At 49.4% G+C, this 17,747-nt stretch overlaps 1 protein-coding gene across 3 annotated transcripts in view; it reads right to left on the bottom strand.

Annotated features, from left to right (window-relative positions):
* The window catches only part of ALDH9A1 (aldehyde dehydrogenase 9 family member A1), a 36,425-nt gene that overhangs the window by 10,689 nt on the left and 7,989 nt on the right, over positions 1-17,747 (bottom strand). The window contains exons 3-11 of one of the 3 annotated variants that reach the window (XM_049635237.1): positions 16,215-16,344; positions 15,131-15,265; positions 13,394-13,590; positions 12,354-12,494; positions 10,253-10,441; positions 9,715-9,802; positions 6,896-7,037; positions 4,043-4,155; positions 1,359-2,280 (exon numbers count right to left, since the gene is read on the bottom strand). In XM_049635237.1, coding sequence (XP_049491194.1) covers positions 2,237-2,280; positions 4,043-4,155; positions 6,896-7,037; positions 9,715-9,802; positions 10,253-10,441; positions 12,354-12,494; positions 13,394-13,590; positions 15,131-15,265; positions 16,215-16,344 — 1,179 coding nt within the window. In that variant the 3' untranslated portion in view covers positions 1,359-2,236. Of the gene's footprint in view, positions 1-1,358; positions 2,281-4,042; positions 4,156-6,895; positions 7,038-9,714; positions 9,803-10,252; positions 10,442-12,353; positions 12,495-13,393; positions 13,591-15,130; positions 15,266-16,214; positions 16,345-17,747 lie in introns of those variants that run through there. The other 2 variants (XM_049635236.1, XM_049635235.1) reach the window with 2 other exon arrangements.

Raw genomic sequence — 17,747 nt, 5'->3', positions numbered from 1 at the left:
CGGAGGGAGGTGCGGCCCCTGCCAACGCCTTGGTTCCTCAGCAACACCACGTGGGACTCCAAGTCTCGAAGTCAGTGGTGATCTGTCACGGGACGTATGTCCCACGACTCGGGGAAGGTTAGCGGGAACCCCAAGAATCGAACTCCCACCCACCTGGCTCAGAGTCCTGCTCCTCAACCTGGTGGTGACCACCAAGGCTTCTCCAGTTCGGTTTCTTCCTCGGAACATCAGGGCTGGTAGCTAAGTGAGAAGGGCGTGGCAGCAGGAACACAGCGAGGATTCAGATACCGGTTCCCCCTTCCCCGATGTTTTCGCCGTCGAGGAACAGAGGAAACCGTCTTCGCCCACGCAGCTCCTACTGCGGAAAGGCCGTCAGGACGTGAGCTCACGCGGCCTGGCCCGTATCCCGGACATGCCGTCTGTGCAAATAACCACCGAGAGGCTGATCAGTTGTCCTCACCCTGCAAGACGACGACGGCACTTCCCCATCACAACACACAGTCGGACGCAGTCCTGGCGAGGAACACCACTCCTTCGCTCCGCCAAAGTGGCCACCGTGATGGCTCCTTTACGCGGCAGCGTGACTGGGCTGAGGGACGCCCAGACGGCTGGCAGAACATTATTTCCAGGTGTCCCTGGGAGGATCTGTCCAGAAGTTTTTGGCAACTGCACTGGTGAACTGAGTAAAGCAGATGGCTCTCCCCAACGCGGGTGGGCAACACCCAATCTGTTCAGGGCCCGAATGGAACAAAAAGATGGAGAGAGAAGGTGAATCCCGTCTCTGCTCGAGCTGAGACGTCCGACTCCTCCTGCCCTCGGACACGAGCCGTCCTGGTTCTCGGGCCTTGGGACTCCGACGGACACCCTCTGCTCCCTGGTTCTCAGGCCCTCAGACTCGGACCGGATCACATCACCGGCGTTCCTGGGTCTCCACCTTGCCGACGGCAGACCGTGCACCTTCTCAGCCTCCACAGTCACATGAGCCAATTCTCAGACTGAATCTTCCCTTCCATACGCCTGTCTGTCCCGTTATTCTATTCTACGGTGCTCTTTTCCCGGACAACCCTGACTAATGCAGCTATCAGACTTCAACTATTTCCCTCAAAGGAAGAGAAAGGGGCAGGGGGGAGAAGTCACCGTGGTCAGAAGCTCCGCAAGCCTCTGCTCGTCAGGGCGCAAAGAACATGGAGCCTAAAAGCTCCCACAGGCCGCCAACCTTCATTACAGCAAGTACAGCCCGGCCTTGTGAACTCAGTGCAAAGGACAAAGCCCCTGCCTTACACACTAAACCTTGGCCCCTATTCTGTGAACTGCTATCACCCTGAGATGTGCTTAGTTTTAAAACATGAAGCTGAAAGGGGTTTTTTCAATGTTTATTTTTGAGAAAGAGACCGAGTGCGAGCAGCGGGTGGGGGTGGAGGGCACAGAGAAACAGGGAGACACAGAATCCAAACCAGACTCCAGGCTCTGAGCTGTGGGCACAGAGCCCTAGGTGGGACCCAAACCCAGGAACTGCAAGATCATGACCTGAGCCAGAGACAGATACTTAACCGGCTGAGCCACCCAGGTGCCCCAAAGCTGAAAGGATTCGCGGTGTGATTTATTTAACTGCAGTGTGCCCCGGGAGCCTCCAGCCACTTTGTATTTATCAAGGGAGAAAGCTGTAGTTCAAGGACCGGACACCAGCACTGAGTGGAAACAAAGGGCTTACTTTGGCAAGTGAACCATCACACAGAACGTGACCCTGGCTATCATCTCCATCCCGACTGTCAGCTCTCGCAACGCAATCCATGACGGGGCCAGAGCTCAAAACGGTCAGGGAGCAAGAAACGAGCTCTACTTTGAAGCAAGCCGGAGGAGGAGCGCTGTCGGGTCAAACCCGTGGACGAAGTATAATCCTGGTCCCTCTCCCTGTTCTCCAGAAGCGTGTTAAAGATTTTGCAGGAATCTGCTTTGAGAAAATCACCACTTTCTTGATTGTCTTAAAGGCGCTTGGGCAAATTTTCCATCAGGAAGGGGACTGAGAGGTGGGGAAGGAAGAACACCGAGCCGTTCTCTTATCCCGAGGGACGCAATTCTGGGTGTGGAACCGAGGCAGCCGTGTGGCCCCCTGGAGATCCAGCGCCCGTTCCACGCGTGGCCACGCGGACGGGGCTCGCCGCATATGTTCAAAAGGCAGATTCCACGTCGCCCATTTCCACACACACGGTCTTCAGCTGTGAATAGTATTCAATTGTCACGCGGCCATTCTCCCTGCCGAACCCTGGAAGGAAGAGAAGGCTGAGGAAGAGCCACCACCGTGGTGGCCTGAAAAGTCACGGGGACCTCCAAAGTCAGTCACCCCCTCAGGGGAAGAACACAGAACTGACAAGGTTTGGGACAAAGTCCTCAAGTGCACGTCATCAGCTGTACAGCTAGGCACGGGAGAAGTGACCCACTGGCCTTCGGGGACGGGGACGGGGACGGGGACAGGGAAATACCCGCATCTTGGTCCTACAACAGAACTTTATTTTAGGCACCGACTACTCTGGGTTGGGATGTGAAAGCGCTCGGACCTTCCTATCGAGTGTGAAAGTCTGTACGACAACCGATAGTTGGTGCTCGCTGAGAACCGAACTCTACACAACAGGCCTTTTAACCCCTCCTTTTGTGAAATCTGCTAAGAGCAGCTTGCTGTTTACACACTGCCGACTCACGGGGGCGGGGGGCTCTTCAGGCGGCTCGGCAGCTCAGAGCCCCAGTCCTGCCCTGTTACGAGGTCACCCGTTCAAAGGACGGCACCCTGTGCTTGGCCTTCCCCTGCCTCTGACTTCGGGAGGCTCTGCCTCCAAAGGGCAAGGCCCGGTCCCCCAGAATACACGTCTCCGGGGGGGGGGGCGCTCTTCAAAAGAAAAGGTGCTCGGCCCCGGCAAGGCCTCACTCTGTCTCTGGCTCCCTCCCTTATCCTCTGAGCACAGAGCTAGGTGGGCGTGTGAGGCCAGGGTGGGTGTGTGTGCCCCTTTTGCTTCTCACCTCACCCCAGGGAGACAAGCCGGAGGGCACCGACCCAGAGGTTCCAATCCAAGTTGGGGAGCCGGCCGAGAGCACGTACTGGCACAGCAGCGGCCGGACTCCCAGGCCGCAGTGGCGCCCGTGCAGGGACGAGGCTGGTCGGCGGGCAGGCCCTGGGCGTGCCGGGGCACTTCCAAGCCAGGTGCCAAATAAGACGGTCGAGCGAACACCCGCCGTCTCACGAGCGCCCATCGGGGTTCACGTGTCTGCTGGGACGGCCACACACACACCTGCCCAGGGGCTGGGGTCGGGCGCCCAGACTGGTGCCCCCGCAACGTCCACACCACTTTCCAGAGAAAGGGAAGGGCAGCCAGTGAATATTTACAGGCGACAAGCTCCAGAGAGCCTGTCCTGGCCCCCCACACCCCCTCGACACACCGGACTCGCACGGTCACCGTGTCACCGTCAGGGGGGCCAGACTGACTGCGTCACCGGGAACACTGGGCAAGCGGGGGGGGGGGGCGTCCCTGTGCAGCGTCCGGGACAACCAGGATAGCCATAATGGACTGTTCAATGTTAGACTGAGGGCTCTTTAGTGATTTGGAAGAATAAAGGAAACAAATTAACGTATGCTTTCTGAGGTGCTCAGAGACACTTTCCACCTAAAAACCCCCCACAGTGGACGACAACAAATGCCCCAAGTCTGGAGCCTCCAGGAACGGTTTTATGCCACCAGCGACCAGAGCCCGTGAAGAAAGAGTAATTCTACCCACAAGAGAAACCCTTCTGAGATGCCTACTAGCAGTTCACAAGCCAGGCTACATACACATTAGAACTTTCTGGAGAGCTTTGGGGGAAAGAAAAGGAAAATAAGAAGACGCTTGGTTCCCATTCCCAGAGATCACTGCAGCCGGTCCGGGGAGGACCAGAATCTGTATACTTTCCCAGGTGATTCTGAGACACGAATGTTCAGAAACCTGGTCAGTGCGGTCTGAATTACAACCCGTATCCCTACAGGCCGGGTTTGCATCCACACTTTCCGGCTCCTCACCTGACTTCTTGTATCCACCGAAGGGCAGCTCCACCGGGCTGACGTTGTAGTTGTTAATGAAGCACATCCCTGCCTGCAGCCCGGCCACCACCCTGTGGGCACGCTGGATGTCCCTGCGAAGACACAGTGTATTATATTATTGCGAAGCGGTTTATTCTGCGACTTCCACGGAAAAGATAGACTGCCAGGTCTAAAGGTTTTGAGATCCTGCCGGATTCTTGTTTCTTCAAGATGTGCTTTAAATCTTGTGTCATCCAGGCAAAAATAGATACAAGGATTTGAGTTTCATGGTCTCATCCAAAAGCATCTATGAAACACGTAGCAGCAGCAAGTTCAAATGGGGAGAAGGGACATTGTCACAAACAGGGCTAGAACAACAGGCTACCCACATATCCACAAAGAATGAAGGGAGATCCCTTTCTTACACTATATATAAAAATTAACTCAGATGGATCACAGGCCTAAAACATCAGAGCAAAAACCATAAAACTTTTCAAAGAAAACAGGAATAAATCTTCATAATCTTGGGTCTGACAAAGCCTTCTCAGACAGGATACCAAAAGTAACAGACAAAAAGATAAAAGCATCAGGCTTTGTCAAAATTTAAAATTTTAGTGCTGTAAATGACAGTATCAAGAAAGTGGAAAAGACAACTGCCAGAAACCCAAATCAAAACCACAGTGAGGCACCATTTCTCACCCACCAGGACGGCTGAAATCAAAAGGACAGACAGTGGGGTGCCTGGGTGGCTCAGTGGTTTAAGCATCCGGACTTCGGCTCAGGTCACGATCTCACGGTTCGTGAGTTCGAGCCCGGCGTCGGGCTCTGTGCTGACAGCTCGGAGCCTGGAGCCTGCTTCGGATTCTGGGTCTCCCTCTCTCTCTCTCTGTCCCTCCCCTGCTCATGCTTTCTCTCTCTGTTTCTCAATAATAAACATTTAAAAAAAAAAAAAAAAAAAGGACAGACAGTCCCAGGACATCCCTGACCAGGATGTGGAGAAATTGGAACCTTCCCACGTGGCCGGTGGGCACGCCAGACGGTGCCCCCACATGGGAAAACAGTTTAGCGGTGCCTCAGAGTTGAGCAGAATCACCCAGCCATCCCTCCTCTAGGTATACACCCGGCACAAATCGCACATTTCCACACAAAGATAGGAGTGTTCGCGGAGACATTATTCGTAGTAGGAGAAAAGTAGAAACAATCCCAATGTCCATCAACAGGTGAACGGATGAACAAAATGAATCCACACCATGGACCATTTGTCACCAAGTACTGACAGCTGCCACGACATAAAGGAACCTTGAAAACATTATTCCAAGTCAAAGAAGCCAGTCACAGAAGGTCACATGCTGTATGATGCCGTGTTTATAGAAAATATTCAAAGTAAGCAAATCTACGCAGATAACAAGGAGGTTGATTAGTGGCTGCCCCGGGGCCGGGGCGCGGGGAGGGGCGGGGAACGTTCCCTGTGTTCCTGGGAGGTTCGTAGTTCTAAAATCAGATTACAGTGACGGTTGTGCGACTCTACAAATACACTAAAAACCACTGAATCGTACGCTTTAGGCGGATATGCTGCATGGTGCGTGAACCGACCTGCAAGGCTGTGAGGGAAGTGGCAGCACACTGGAGTCGCCCCCCTCGTGACTGCCTCGCTCTGTGTGGGGTGACTTAACCCACTCACTCCTCACACCACGGAAAGCAGGTCGGCAGAGGGGGTTTACAGGGCAGTGAAACTACTCCGTGTGATGCTGTAACAGCGGGTCCATCGTCCAAACCCACAGAACGCACCACTCCAACCGTGAACCCTAGGGTGACTGTGGTCTTTGGGTGATCGCGATCTATCCAAGTAGGTTTACCGGTTACAACCAGCGGGCTGCTCTGGAGGGGGGGGGGGGGGACGCTGATAGTGGAGGCGGCTGGGGGGAGGGGGTGCATGGGAAACCTCTGTGCCTTCCACTCAACTTTGCAGTGACCCTAAAATTACTCTAGAAAATAAAGCCTACCCAAAACCAGGCACACGAGAAAGCAGCAGCCCCTCGATCTTTTCTTCAGAGCTCACAGAGAAGCTATCCCATCAGGTCCTCAAGGGGGGACCTCGGTCTTCCTCCCCGGGTTGCTCGCCACGAAGCTACAAAGAACACTTAACCTCGACTGTCACCAAAGAAACAGCGTCATTCCAAGTGCAAAGTAGTCTTAGAAAACTTCCTACCGCTACCAAAGACTAATCAAAGTTTGTATGTAATCGAGCAACCTGCCATCATTTTGAAGCAGATTCTGCTCCCAGATCGCTTCTTACTTTTGTTATCGTGGTAACAGTTTATGTACAGAGAGATTAATCACACTTTTACTTACAACAGCGACAACTGGAAACAATATCCTAAATACGCAACAACCAAAAAAATGCCTACATATTTTACAATGCATTCCGATTAGGAACTACTATAAAGCGGCTAAAAATCACGTTTTTGAAGACTCCTGCCCAGCGTTTAAAGGCTTATGGGTTTCTACATTCCCTGACGTGTACATTTTCAATAGGCACCCAACACGATGCTTTACATAGACACACAGACACATAGATCGAACCTTAAATATCTGTCCGATGAAATGAATGACATGGGATAGAATTTTCACCAACAATGTTTATAGCTCACTTTAAACTCAACGGCAGCAGTTCTCTGGCCATTCAGGAGCAACTACAAAATGCTACTCTGGCACCTTCTGACTCCACCTGAAGCAAACAGAAAATGCTAATGACAACGTGAACTCCAGGGAGGAAATGAGAGTAAGGGTCTCTGAGCACACCGAGCGGGCCCCTGTTCCTGCAATGCTGCTGGAGGTGCCTTCCCCACATACCTGGTAAAGACACCAGCCGCCAGGCCAAAAGTGGTATTGTTGGCTCTTTCCAGAACCTCAGCTTCAGTGTCAAATGATAAAATGGACATAACTGGTCCAAAGATCTCTTCTCTCACACAGGTCATATCGTCTCTGCAATCGGCTGCAAACAGGGTGATAAAGCCAACGTCAGTGGTCTGGGTGGGGGAGGGTGATTATGCTCGAATACACGGCAGTAAGGACAGCTCGAGAACCCTACCGTGAACATCAGCTTTGTATTAGCCGAAGTGTGAAAACCAGCTCCTCACACATGTGCAAAGAGGACAAGTCTGCAATGTCTTAAGAGCTGGTTTAGAGCTTGTGTATAACAAAGGAGGGAAAGTACTCTGGACACACGGTACTTTGGGGGACACCCAAACTATCTTCAAAGATGTATTAAATAATTCTTAGTACCGTGTGTAAGGACGGTTCACTACGTCCTAATTCCTTGAAGACTAGTAATCCGCGTACAATTTTTAGGGAAACCGTTAGCCAGAAAAGGACTCAGGACAATGTATCACCCAGCAGTCCCAGAAAATATTCTCTTATCTCCTGCAAGTTGAGAACCCCATAGGTCTCTGTTTGCAGTGAATTCTACGTTGGAAAGTCAAAGGAGGTGCAAAGATGAAGTGATAACTGACATACAGGAAAGGCAAGGTTCCTGCCTGAAACACAACACTTACCAGATTTTAACTCCCAAACCTTAAGTAAAGTTAATCTAGACTCTGGAGTCACTCTCAAACTTTAATGTGAGTAAAAATGAATGGGGGGCTCATTGAAAAGCAGATCACGGGGCGCCTGGGTGGCTCAGTTGGTTGAGCGTCCGACTTCAGCTCAGGTCATGATCTCACAGTCTGTGAGTTCAAGCCCTGCGTCAGTCTCTGTGCTGACAGCTCAGAGCCTGGAGCCTGTTTCCGATTCTGTGTCTCCCTCTCTCTGACCTTCCCCCGTTCATGCTCTCTCTCTGTCTCAAAAATAAATAAACATTAAAATAAATTAATTAATTAATTTAAAAAAAAAAAAAAGAAAAGAAAAGCAGATCACGAGGCCCCGTCCCTGAGAGTTACATTCAGGGGTCTAGAGCAGGAGCCAGGAAATCTGCCTCTTTAACAAGTTTTCCAAGTGGCAATCACTAGAATAAAGTTCAGTATGGTCAGCTCCCTGTTCTTTGCCTAGGTTCACAGCCTGTTTAAGAATAATTTTGTTCCTGGGGCCCCTGGGTGGCTCAGTGGGTTGAGCGTCCGACTTAGGCTCAGGTCACGATCTCACAGTTCATGAGTTTGGGCCCCACGTCGGGCTCTGTGCTGACAGCTCGGAGCCTGGAGCCTGCTTCGGATTCTGTGTCTCCCTCGCTCTCTGCCCCTCCCCCACTCATGCTCGGTCTCTCTCTCTCTCTCTCTAAAATAAATAAACATTAAAAAATTAAAAAAAAAAAAAAGAGTAATTTTGTCCCAAGGGCGCCTGGGCGGTTAAGTCACTTAAGTGCCGGACTCTTGATTTTGGCTCACGGTTTGTGAGATCAAACCCCGTGTCAGGCTCCGTGTTGTCAGCACGGGATTGTCTCTCTGGCCCTCCCCCCCTTCACACTCTTTCTCTCTCTCTTAAAATAACCTTTAAACCAATTATTTTTTGCCTAATTGTCAAATACATGTTATCTGTGGAAAAGTCTGTAGTGTTCAGAAATGTACAGACTATAATAAAAATCATCTTTAATCCCAGCAACCAGAGAAATATTTATACTATTTATAAATATTTATACTATCTTATACTACACTACTTGCACTACTTAGAGTTTGATGCGTACTCTGTTCCTTCTTTTTCTGAAGTGCATACTTAATACATTTGGGTTAATCCCACACATAGTATGGTTTAACAGTTGTACTTACAACAGCTTCGACTGGAAACAATATCCTCAACCTTCATGGTTAAAACTATATTGTAACCTTTTCCCGTTCACGTAGTAACTACCAGCTAATCCGCGTTATAGATGTTAGGTTCACAGCTTTCAAACCTCAGTGGTTCTTTTTTTAGCAAGGGCTCAAGGTTTAAAATCCATCAGATGATTGAGTGCTGAAAAAATGACCCCACTGTCGACCTTAGGGCAATAGTAAGCTGAATCTATCTTCTAGATAAGATGTAAGAAATCACACAATGTACTTCAACCTGAATACAGTTTTTCAAAGCCTATTATACTACCACTGTTTTTACATATTGGCATTTATTCGTGGATCCTAACGTATACTGTGAAAGGACAGAAGAAGGTATGAGAACAGCGGTACCCAGGTCAGTGGTCACCTCTGAGGTGGGAAGAAATAAGTGCGTTTGAGGACAGCGGGATGACCCTACAATCGACTGTCCACGCCACGAGATGTTTAAGACTGAAAGGAGACGCTAAAAATTATTAAATTGCATTAATTTTAAGATATTGCCATACTGACAAACTGGGCTTGTTAACGACACATATAGTTAAAGAAAAACCTATTCCTCATCAACTTTCTTGAGAAAATGAAACTCATTAGTTTTTTATCAAACATGCACTTCCATTTTTTTTTTTTTTTTTGAGCTTCTTGCTTCCAGAACAACAGGTTCAGACCCAGTTGAGTCTCAGGTAAAGCAACGCACACGACTGTCCAAGAGGGAGGGCACACGGGAGGTAATGGAGAACTTCTACTCCTTAAATCTGAGCAGCGGGGACACGGTTTGCCAATGCCTGCTTTACACCATACACATATTTTATAAATCTCCTTTTCTAACTGATATTTAATTCAAACTGTTTAAAAGCCAACAAGAAAAGGACATACTCAACACGCAAGGTCTCATGTAATAACCATCCTTTAACTTGGGATCTTCAGGTACGTAGATGTCTCCACCGCACAGCACTTTAGCACCCTGCCGGAGAAGAAAAAAGAATGCACATTTCATGGTGTTTTTTTTTTAACGTTTATTTATTATTGAAAGACAGAGAAACAGAGAATGAGCGTGGGAAGGGCAGAGAGAGAGGGAGACGCAGAATCCGAAGCAGGCTCCAGGCTCCGAGCTGTCAGCACAGAGCCAACGCGGGGCTCGAACTCACCAACCGTGAGATCATGACCCGAGCTGAAGTCTGACGCTAACCGACTGAGCCCCCCAGGCGCCCCACATTTCATGTTAAACTTACAACCCTGACACGCAGTCCTGAAGTGGTACATGTGTCCTGAACAGGCGCACGGTCCCTGCACTGCAGGTACTGAGCACAGCACTGCTGAGGCCTCGCGAGCCAGCAGGAAAGCGACACACGTAACGCACAACTCAGACTAATTCCCCTCCCCCTGCCCCATGCCATCTCCGCTTGTTCCTCACCTGCTCTTTTGCCAGCTTAATAAACCCAAGGACTCGCTCCAGGTGTGGGTGGTTGATGAGGGGGCCCATCCTTGTACCTTCCAGAAGGGGATCTCCAATTTTTATCCCCTGTGTCCGTTTCACCACTTCCTTTGTAAATTTCTCGAGAATTTCCTTTTGCACAAATACTCTTGTGCCATTACAACAAACCTAAAAGACAGACATGAATTTGTATGTGTGTTAAGGAAAGAAAAAGGAAAAGGGGGAAGAATCCGGCAGTTTTAAACTTAAAAGGAGACAGTAGACCTTTTCAAAAGGTTAGTTCCCTCTCTAAAAATTATCCCCATCCTGGGGCGCCTGGGTGGCGCAGTCGGTTGAGCGTCCGACTTCAGCCAGGTCACGATCTCACGGTCCGTGAGTTCGAGCCCCGCGTCGGGCTCTGGGCTGATGGCTTGGAGCCTGGAGCCTGTTTCCGATTCTGTGTCTCCCTCTCTCTCTGTCCCTCCCCCGTTCATGCTCTGTCTCTCTCTGTCCCAAAAAATAAAATAAAACGTTGAAAAATAAAATTAAAAAAAAAAAAAAAATTATCCCCATCCTGAACAGGACCACACATCCCACCCTATCAGCAAAAAACCTGCCTGCCCTTTGAGGTGAAAGTCAGGGCTCTTTGTCTTGTCTACATTTCCTTAATGCCATTCATAGTGCCATGAGCCACATAACTTCTCCCATGGCCTCCTGTCAGTGGCTGAATGGGGCCACGTATTTTAAGAGCAGAAGGGGAGGAAGAGTGAAAACAGACCAAGAACTAAGGGCATGAGCCTAATAAAAACCTGAAGCATTTCACAGCCAATGTCTGGCTCTAAAATCACAAATCAATTCTGACTATTTAGACCCTCCTGGAGACATGAGCATGAATACTCTTCCAATGCCATCAGAACCGTAGATCCTGATGTCCAAAAATACACCAAGCACTCATGCTCACGGAATAATGAAGAAAGGTCACAGAAATGGGCTGCCACAAGCCAGATCTACAGTCATTTGAGCATCAAAATAAATAATGACAGTAATGGACTATAATCCACAGAAGAAAGAATCCATGGTCCATAATGATAAATGAGTAGGAAAGAAAAAAAGAAAAACACAGGAGAAGGAAAAGTTCCTTCTTACGGTAGAGACTTGGAACTAATAAATGTAGAAAGAACAACAGAATTGGAAAATCATCATTTGGGGACCACCATAATAGAAACTGCTTCCAGGAAAAATCACCAAAGGGCGCTAAGATGAGTGGGGGACAGCTTGGGAAGGCACAGAGGCCTCTGCCACCGTCTCCTGTGTGATTCGACTGAACCACAGAGGAGGACACAGCAGCTTCCCAGGAAGACACGCCTTCGGCAAAGTCAACCGCCCTTCGAAGAGGACCCAACATCACTTTTTGTGGTGGCTTCTGCCCAAAATGCATAACCTACATCTACTCAAAAGGAAACACCAGACGGACTCCCCACCATCACGAGGGACATTCTACACAATAAACAGCTCATACTCCCCAAAAATGTTAAGGTCCTGGAAAGAGGAGAATAACCAAAGAGCTAACTGTTCCAGACTAAAGATTATGGGAACACAACAACTAAATGCAACACACCTTCCTGAATTAGGTCTTGGACCAGAGAAGAAGAGGTTGTGTGGGGTCTGTTTCTTCGCTAAAAGGACTCCCGGCAAACAAATGACAACATCTGACGAGGGGCTGTGGACTGAAGACCGTCTACGCGAGGTTACTGATTTTACTGAGCGCACTGTGCTTGCAGAAGAGAGCACACTTGTTTCTAGGAAATGCACAGAGGCCCACAGAAGTTAGAGGAGTCTTGCGTCTGCAAACTTTCAAACCGTTCAGGAAACAGGAAAAAATAACAAGCCTACGGGTGTACAGAGGTAAACACAATGATAAAGGAAACGTGATAAAATGTTAACATCTGAGAAACGTGGTTCAGGGGTGCCTGGGAATTCTCTGCACTCTGTGCAACGTGTCTGTCAATCTGCAATTATTTCGAAACAGACAGCTTCAAAACATGCTGCTAGAGGAAGGAAAGAGATTCCTTTCACCCCTCGGCTGGGGACAAGTGCTCACCTCGCCTTGTGTGAGGAAGTTGGCCATCAGCGCTCCCTTCACAGCGTTCTCCAGGTCACAATCGGAGAAGATGATCAGGGGAGATTTGCCTCCCAGCTCCAAGGTAATGGGTTTGATTCCTTTAGCTGCCATCTCCATGATCTTAACAAGGACAAACACATTCAGAAGCTTAGCACAGATAAAACTGCAGGCTAAGCCCACCAGAAGCTGAGCCTCCGGGACAACTACATGGGACCTGCAGCCTTGTTCCGGTCGATGACTCTGCCCTTCACCCATTTAGAACAGTCTTTTCCAGAACACCTGAAAAGAACCATAGGACTGCAGCTGACATTCTGAAGAGGGAATTCATTTTAAAAATACTGTTCATTCGGGGAGGCCTGGGTGGCTCAGTCTGTTGGGCGTCCAACTTCAGCTCAGGTCATGATCTCATGGTTTGTGGGTTCGGGTCCCACATGCGGCTCTGTGCTGACAGCTCAGCCTGGAGCCTGCTTCGGATTCTGTGTCTCCCTCTCTCTCCCTCTGCCCCTCCCCTGCTCACGCTCTCTCTCTCTCTCTCTTTCAAAGATAAAATAAACATAAACATTTTTTTTTAAAAATACTGTTCATTTGCATGCCATGGGTAGAAACTCCTAATGCTGTTACTATGTTCAAGGCTAACACTCAATTAAGGTCAAAACAACACATCTGAAATAAACTGAGCAGATACCCCTCCTTCTGAGGTGGCTGCTACTGATGAGTTAAGACACCAAAGACACAGCGGCGGCCCAGACCCCGCGCTCTCAGACGCGGGCGGGAGGTGAGGGCTTCCGTCCCCGCGGGGCCCCCTCTGGTCGGCGGTCCTCATCGTCCCACTGTACTTCCCTCCCTGCTTCCCACCTTCGGAACACACTTCAGATCTCTGCCCCCAATCCCTGCGGCAGCCCCCTCCCAGTTCAAGCCAGGTCAGATCAGAAGACGGGCCTCCGACATCTACTCCACGCCGGCCGGGCACTGCCGTGTGTGTGTGTGTGTGTGTGAACCGATGCTGGTTTTATCTTCACCTTCGAGCCAGTGGGCACACTCCCAGTGAAGGAGACTTTGGCCACATCACGATGCAGACACAGAAACTGGCCCGTGGCGGCCCCTCCTTGCACCACGTTGAAGAGCCCAGGGGGCACGCCGGCCTCCGTGTAGATTTCAGCCAGCAGCAGCACAGACACCGGCGTGAAGGGAGAGGGTTTGAAGATCATGGCGTTACCTGCACAAACCCAAGACACAAGAACAAAAGGTTTTTTAATACTGGTGATCCTCCGAGGACAGGATGGGACAGGAGGACGAGTCCAGAACAACTCCACAGGTGCCTGGTGGCTCAGCCGGTTGAGCGTCCGGCTCTTGGTTTTGGCTCAGGTCATGATCTCATGGTTCGTGAGTTTGAGCCCGGAGTCAGGCTCTGCACAGACAGCACAGAGCCTGCTTGATATTCTCCCTCCCTCCCTCTCTCTGCCTCTCCCCCGCTCACATGCGTGCACTTTCTCAAAAACAAACTGAAAGAAAAATCTTTACAAGTAGAAACTGAAGACCAGAAAGGGTTAATTTGTTCAGTCTCCAAACCAGTGGCTTAGCTATAGTCGTCCCGGAAAATGGAAGCTCCAGCTCACAAGAGAACATGCAAACAGCAGAAGAACGCGAGGCAGCAACACGAGAAAAGCTGCGATTTCAACACAATGTCCTAACAGTAACATTTTTTTTTCAGTAATGCTTTTTTTACACCTTGTATTTTTCTAAGATACCATAAATCCTCTTTTCCCATCAATTCCTCTTTAAACAGTATGAAAAACTCTCTAAGTCAGCCCGCCAGTCACTCAGAAGGAAGTCTTACCATTTCTCTTAAGACACAAAGGAAGGAACAAGTGTATCTTCTGCTTAAGCCACGCTCCCGAGTGCCTCTTCCTTGTTTTTTCTTTAATGTTTTATTTATTTTTGAGACAGAGAGAGACAGAGCATGAGCAGGGGAGGGGCAGAGAGAGAAGGAAACACAGAATCTGAAGCAGGCTCCAGGCTCTGAGCTGTCAGCACAGAGCCTGACGCAGGGCTCGAACTCACGGACCGTGAGATCATGACCTGAGCCGAAGTCGGACGCTTAACCGGCTGAGCCACCCAGGCGCCCCACCGAGTGCCTCTTCCTACACAAAGGTTCATTTCACAATCCTTGTCCAGAAAGGAAGAGAGCTTACAAGTAGCACAAATCGAAATCAATTCCACAGTAAAATAGAAGACTTCCAGGACCAAAATGAACACTCTTCCTTTCCATAACAAAAATAAGATAAATAAAAGTGGGAATAGGGGCGCCCGGGTGGCTCAGTCAACTGAGCGTCCAACTTTGGCTCAGGTCATGATCTCATGGTTTGTGGGTTCAAGCCCCGCGTCGGGCTCTGTGCTGGCTGCTCGGAGCCTGGAGCCTGCTTCCGATTCTGTGTGTGTGTCTCTCTCTCTGTCCTCCCCTGCTCGCACTCTGTCTCTCTCTCTCTCAAAAATAAATAAAGATTAAAAAAAAATTTTTAAACAAAATAAAAACAAAAGTGGGAATAATATGGATGTAATCCGCACGCATAACATACGCTACAAGCCCCGACGAGGCCGGGCGGGAGCAGACGCAGGTCCTCGGGGCCTCAGGTGCCCCAACGCAGGCCCCTTATGATGTGGAGCGTGAGTGTGCAAATGAGTGTGTGTGCACGCACACACGAAAAGGTGAGGGACAGAACGGACAGCTCATGGGTGGAAGAACCGTTCACTCTTACCACACGCTAACGCGGGAGCAGACTTCCAGCAGGCGATCTGGAAGGGGTAGTTCCAGGCGCCTATTCCCACGCATACGCCAAGTGGTTCTCTTCTGGTATAACCAAAGGATCCGCCTGGGAGCTGGATGTGTTCACCTGAGGGGAAAACAGGGGCGTCACGGAGAATGCAGGACTGCTTTTCCCAAGACTCCGCCAACAGCCGTGCTCAGCCGTGCTCCACTGCGCCGGCCTCCTCCCCGTCTCCGCTCTTCTGTTCATTCTCACCGGGCGGACACTGCCTCTGCATAGTCACTCCAGTGAAGAATCCTTTCCATCCTCCAAACCCGTGTTCGCTCAATTTCATATAATTCTCTACAACCGGAGAGCACCTAACAGATAGTAACTTGAAGAAGTGAGATGGGGGGGCACCTGGGTGGCTCAGTCGGTTGAGCGTCCGACTTCGGCTCAGGTCATGATCTCACTGTTCATGGGTTCAAGCCCGACGTCAGGCTCTGTGCTGACAGCTCAGAGCCTAGAGCCCACTTCCGATTCTGTGTCTCCCTCTCTCTCAGCCTCTCCCTCCCCCACTCGCACTCGTCTCTCTCAAAAATAAATAAACATTAAAAAAAAACCTTTTTTTTTAAATGATGGAAATAAGGGGAGCCTCCAGAGCAGGACCCATATGTCAGACTTCTGGCTCCCCACAGCCCTCCTGGGTCCTGTGAAGCCATCCAACACCCACTACTGTAAACGTCACAAAGAATCGAGAAAATCTTTTTTGCTAACTAGGTAGAACTAGTAAATACTGAGAACACTGACTGACTCTTGGTTTTTCAACAACTTGGCCTGAAGCTCAGACACCATGCTCAGTGCTTTCCATATATTTTCTCATTTAACCCTTATGATAACCCAAGAAAACAGGGATTATCATCTCCAGTTTCAACAAGGAAAGGTAAAGTAATTCTCGGGGTCACCCATGCAGAGAGTGGCTAAACCCAGGATTTTAAGCCAGGTCTGTCTCAAGCCCCAGTTGTCTCCCCTTCACCACTAGGATCTGTTTCTGCCTCCCGGTCAGTGGCTCCCGAAAGGCCCAGCTGGGGCTTACCAGCCATGGATCCAGCCAAGCCCGCGTAGTACTCCAGGCACTGCCAGGAGGTGTCGATGTCCCAGCGGGCCTCAAAGATGGACTTTCCATTGTTGATGGTCTCCACGGTGGCGATTTCATCCCTCCGTTCCTTTGGGTAAAATGGAAGACTAGACTTAAGACTTCTTATCATACGCCCCAACAGATTCAACGCTCAGAATATGCTGCCCAATTTCCAAAAACAGAAACAGCTCGCACTTTAGAAGGAGTGGCACTACGACATCTGGGAGAGAAAGCTTACCGCTCAACAGCAGCCCTGTGCCCCCCTCAAGTTAATCGTCACAGATTTAAGACCAATACCCCCTTTCCAGATCAATTAGAAAAGGTATGGTTTGAGAAGCGAGCATCATATGTGTATACATGTATAAATACGTATATGTGCGCACATATGCGTCTGCACGTATAGAGTGAGAGACAACCATCACTACGACAGCCAATGACACACGATGGCTACACACACAAGTGGCAGGTGAGAAGTTATATTACACGCACAGCTTTAATTCACCCCAAGACATGCAGCAGGTGAAAATCACGAGATAATTTTTTTTCAATGTTTATTTATTTTTGAGAGGGAGTGAGTGAGGGAGGGGCACAGAGCGCTGGAGACACAGAATCTGAAGCAGGCTCCAGGCTCTGAGCTGTGGGCACAGAGCCTGATGTGGGACTCGAACCCACAAACCATGATATCATGACCTGGGCCGAACTCGGACACTTAACCGCCTGAGCCACCCAGGCGCCCCAAGATAATTATTTTCTAATGGTCAGTACTCATCAATTCTCTTACGAAATACTGTTCCAGCCGTAGCCTATGTGGCTGAGAGATGCTGGAGATGGTCCAGGGATGACTGGAAAGGTTTGGGAAACTGACCTCAAGAGAAAAGCTAATTTCCCCTTTCTTTGTCCCAAAGGTGAGAGAACCGAATGAATGGAGCATGTAAGAAACACACATTTGCTCTCATGGACCGGATGTAAAATACAGGAGAGGGTGATATGTGAACACACATAAAAGGTGAATCAAACAAATGACAAGATGTAGCACTGTCTTATTAAAATGGGTAAGCGGTGAGCCAGACCACAAGCAAATGAAATGGCAACTGAAATTAATCCCAAGCCATGTGTCAACAGTACAAATATCAGAGAAGAGGGAGCAGGAATATCAAAATCAAGAGGAAACACAGGAAAGGGAAGTCCTGACAGTGAGATCTGAACGTGTCATATTTCTATAAAGACCTGAGAAATAAAGACTTTTGACTGAGTCAATCTACCTTCATTACTAAGAAAAAATACAGAGATCCATTCTCTGCCTTCACGAAACCTATTTCTAAAACAGGAAGCTGGTAAGTCCTAAATAAATTAGCCCAGACCCTGTGCTCTCGGACACAGACAACATCTGTCTCCACGGGGCCCAACACCAGCAGGCTGCGGTCATCCCTCTGAGTGTTTTCCCTCCTCCGCACACTTTCAAAGTATACTGCAGACCTCTATGCCACTACC

This window comes from Panthera uncia, chromosome F1 (genome assembly GCF_023721935.1).
Source record: "Panthera uncia isolate 11264 chromosome F1, Puncia_PCG_1.0, whole genome shotgun sequence".
In the NCBI taxonomy this organism is placed as follows: domain Eukaryota; kingdom Metazoa; phylum Chordata; class Mammalia; order Carnivora; family Felidae; genus Panthera; species Panthera uncia.
This window is presented reverse-complemented; position numbering and strand designations above follow the sequence as displayed.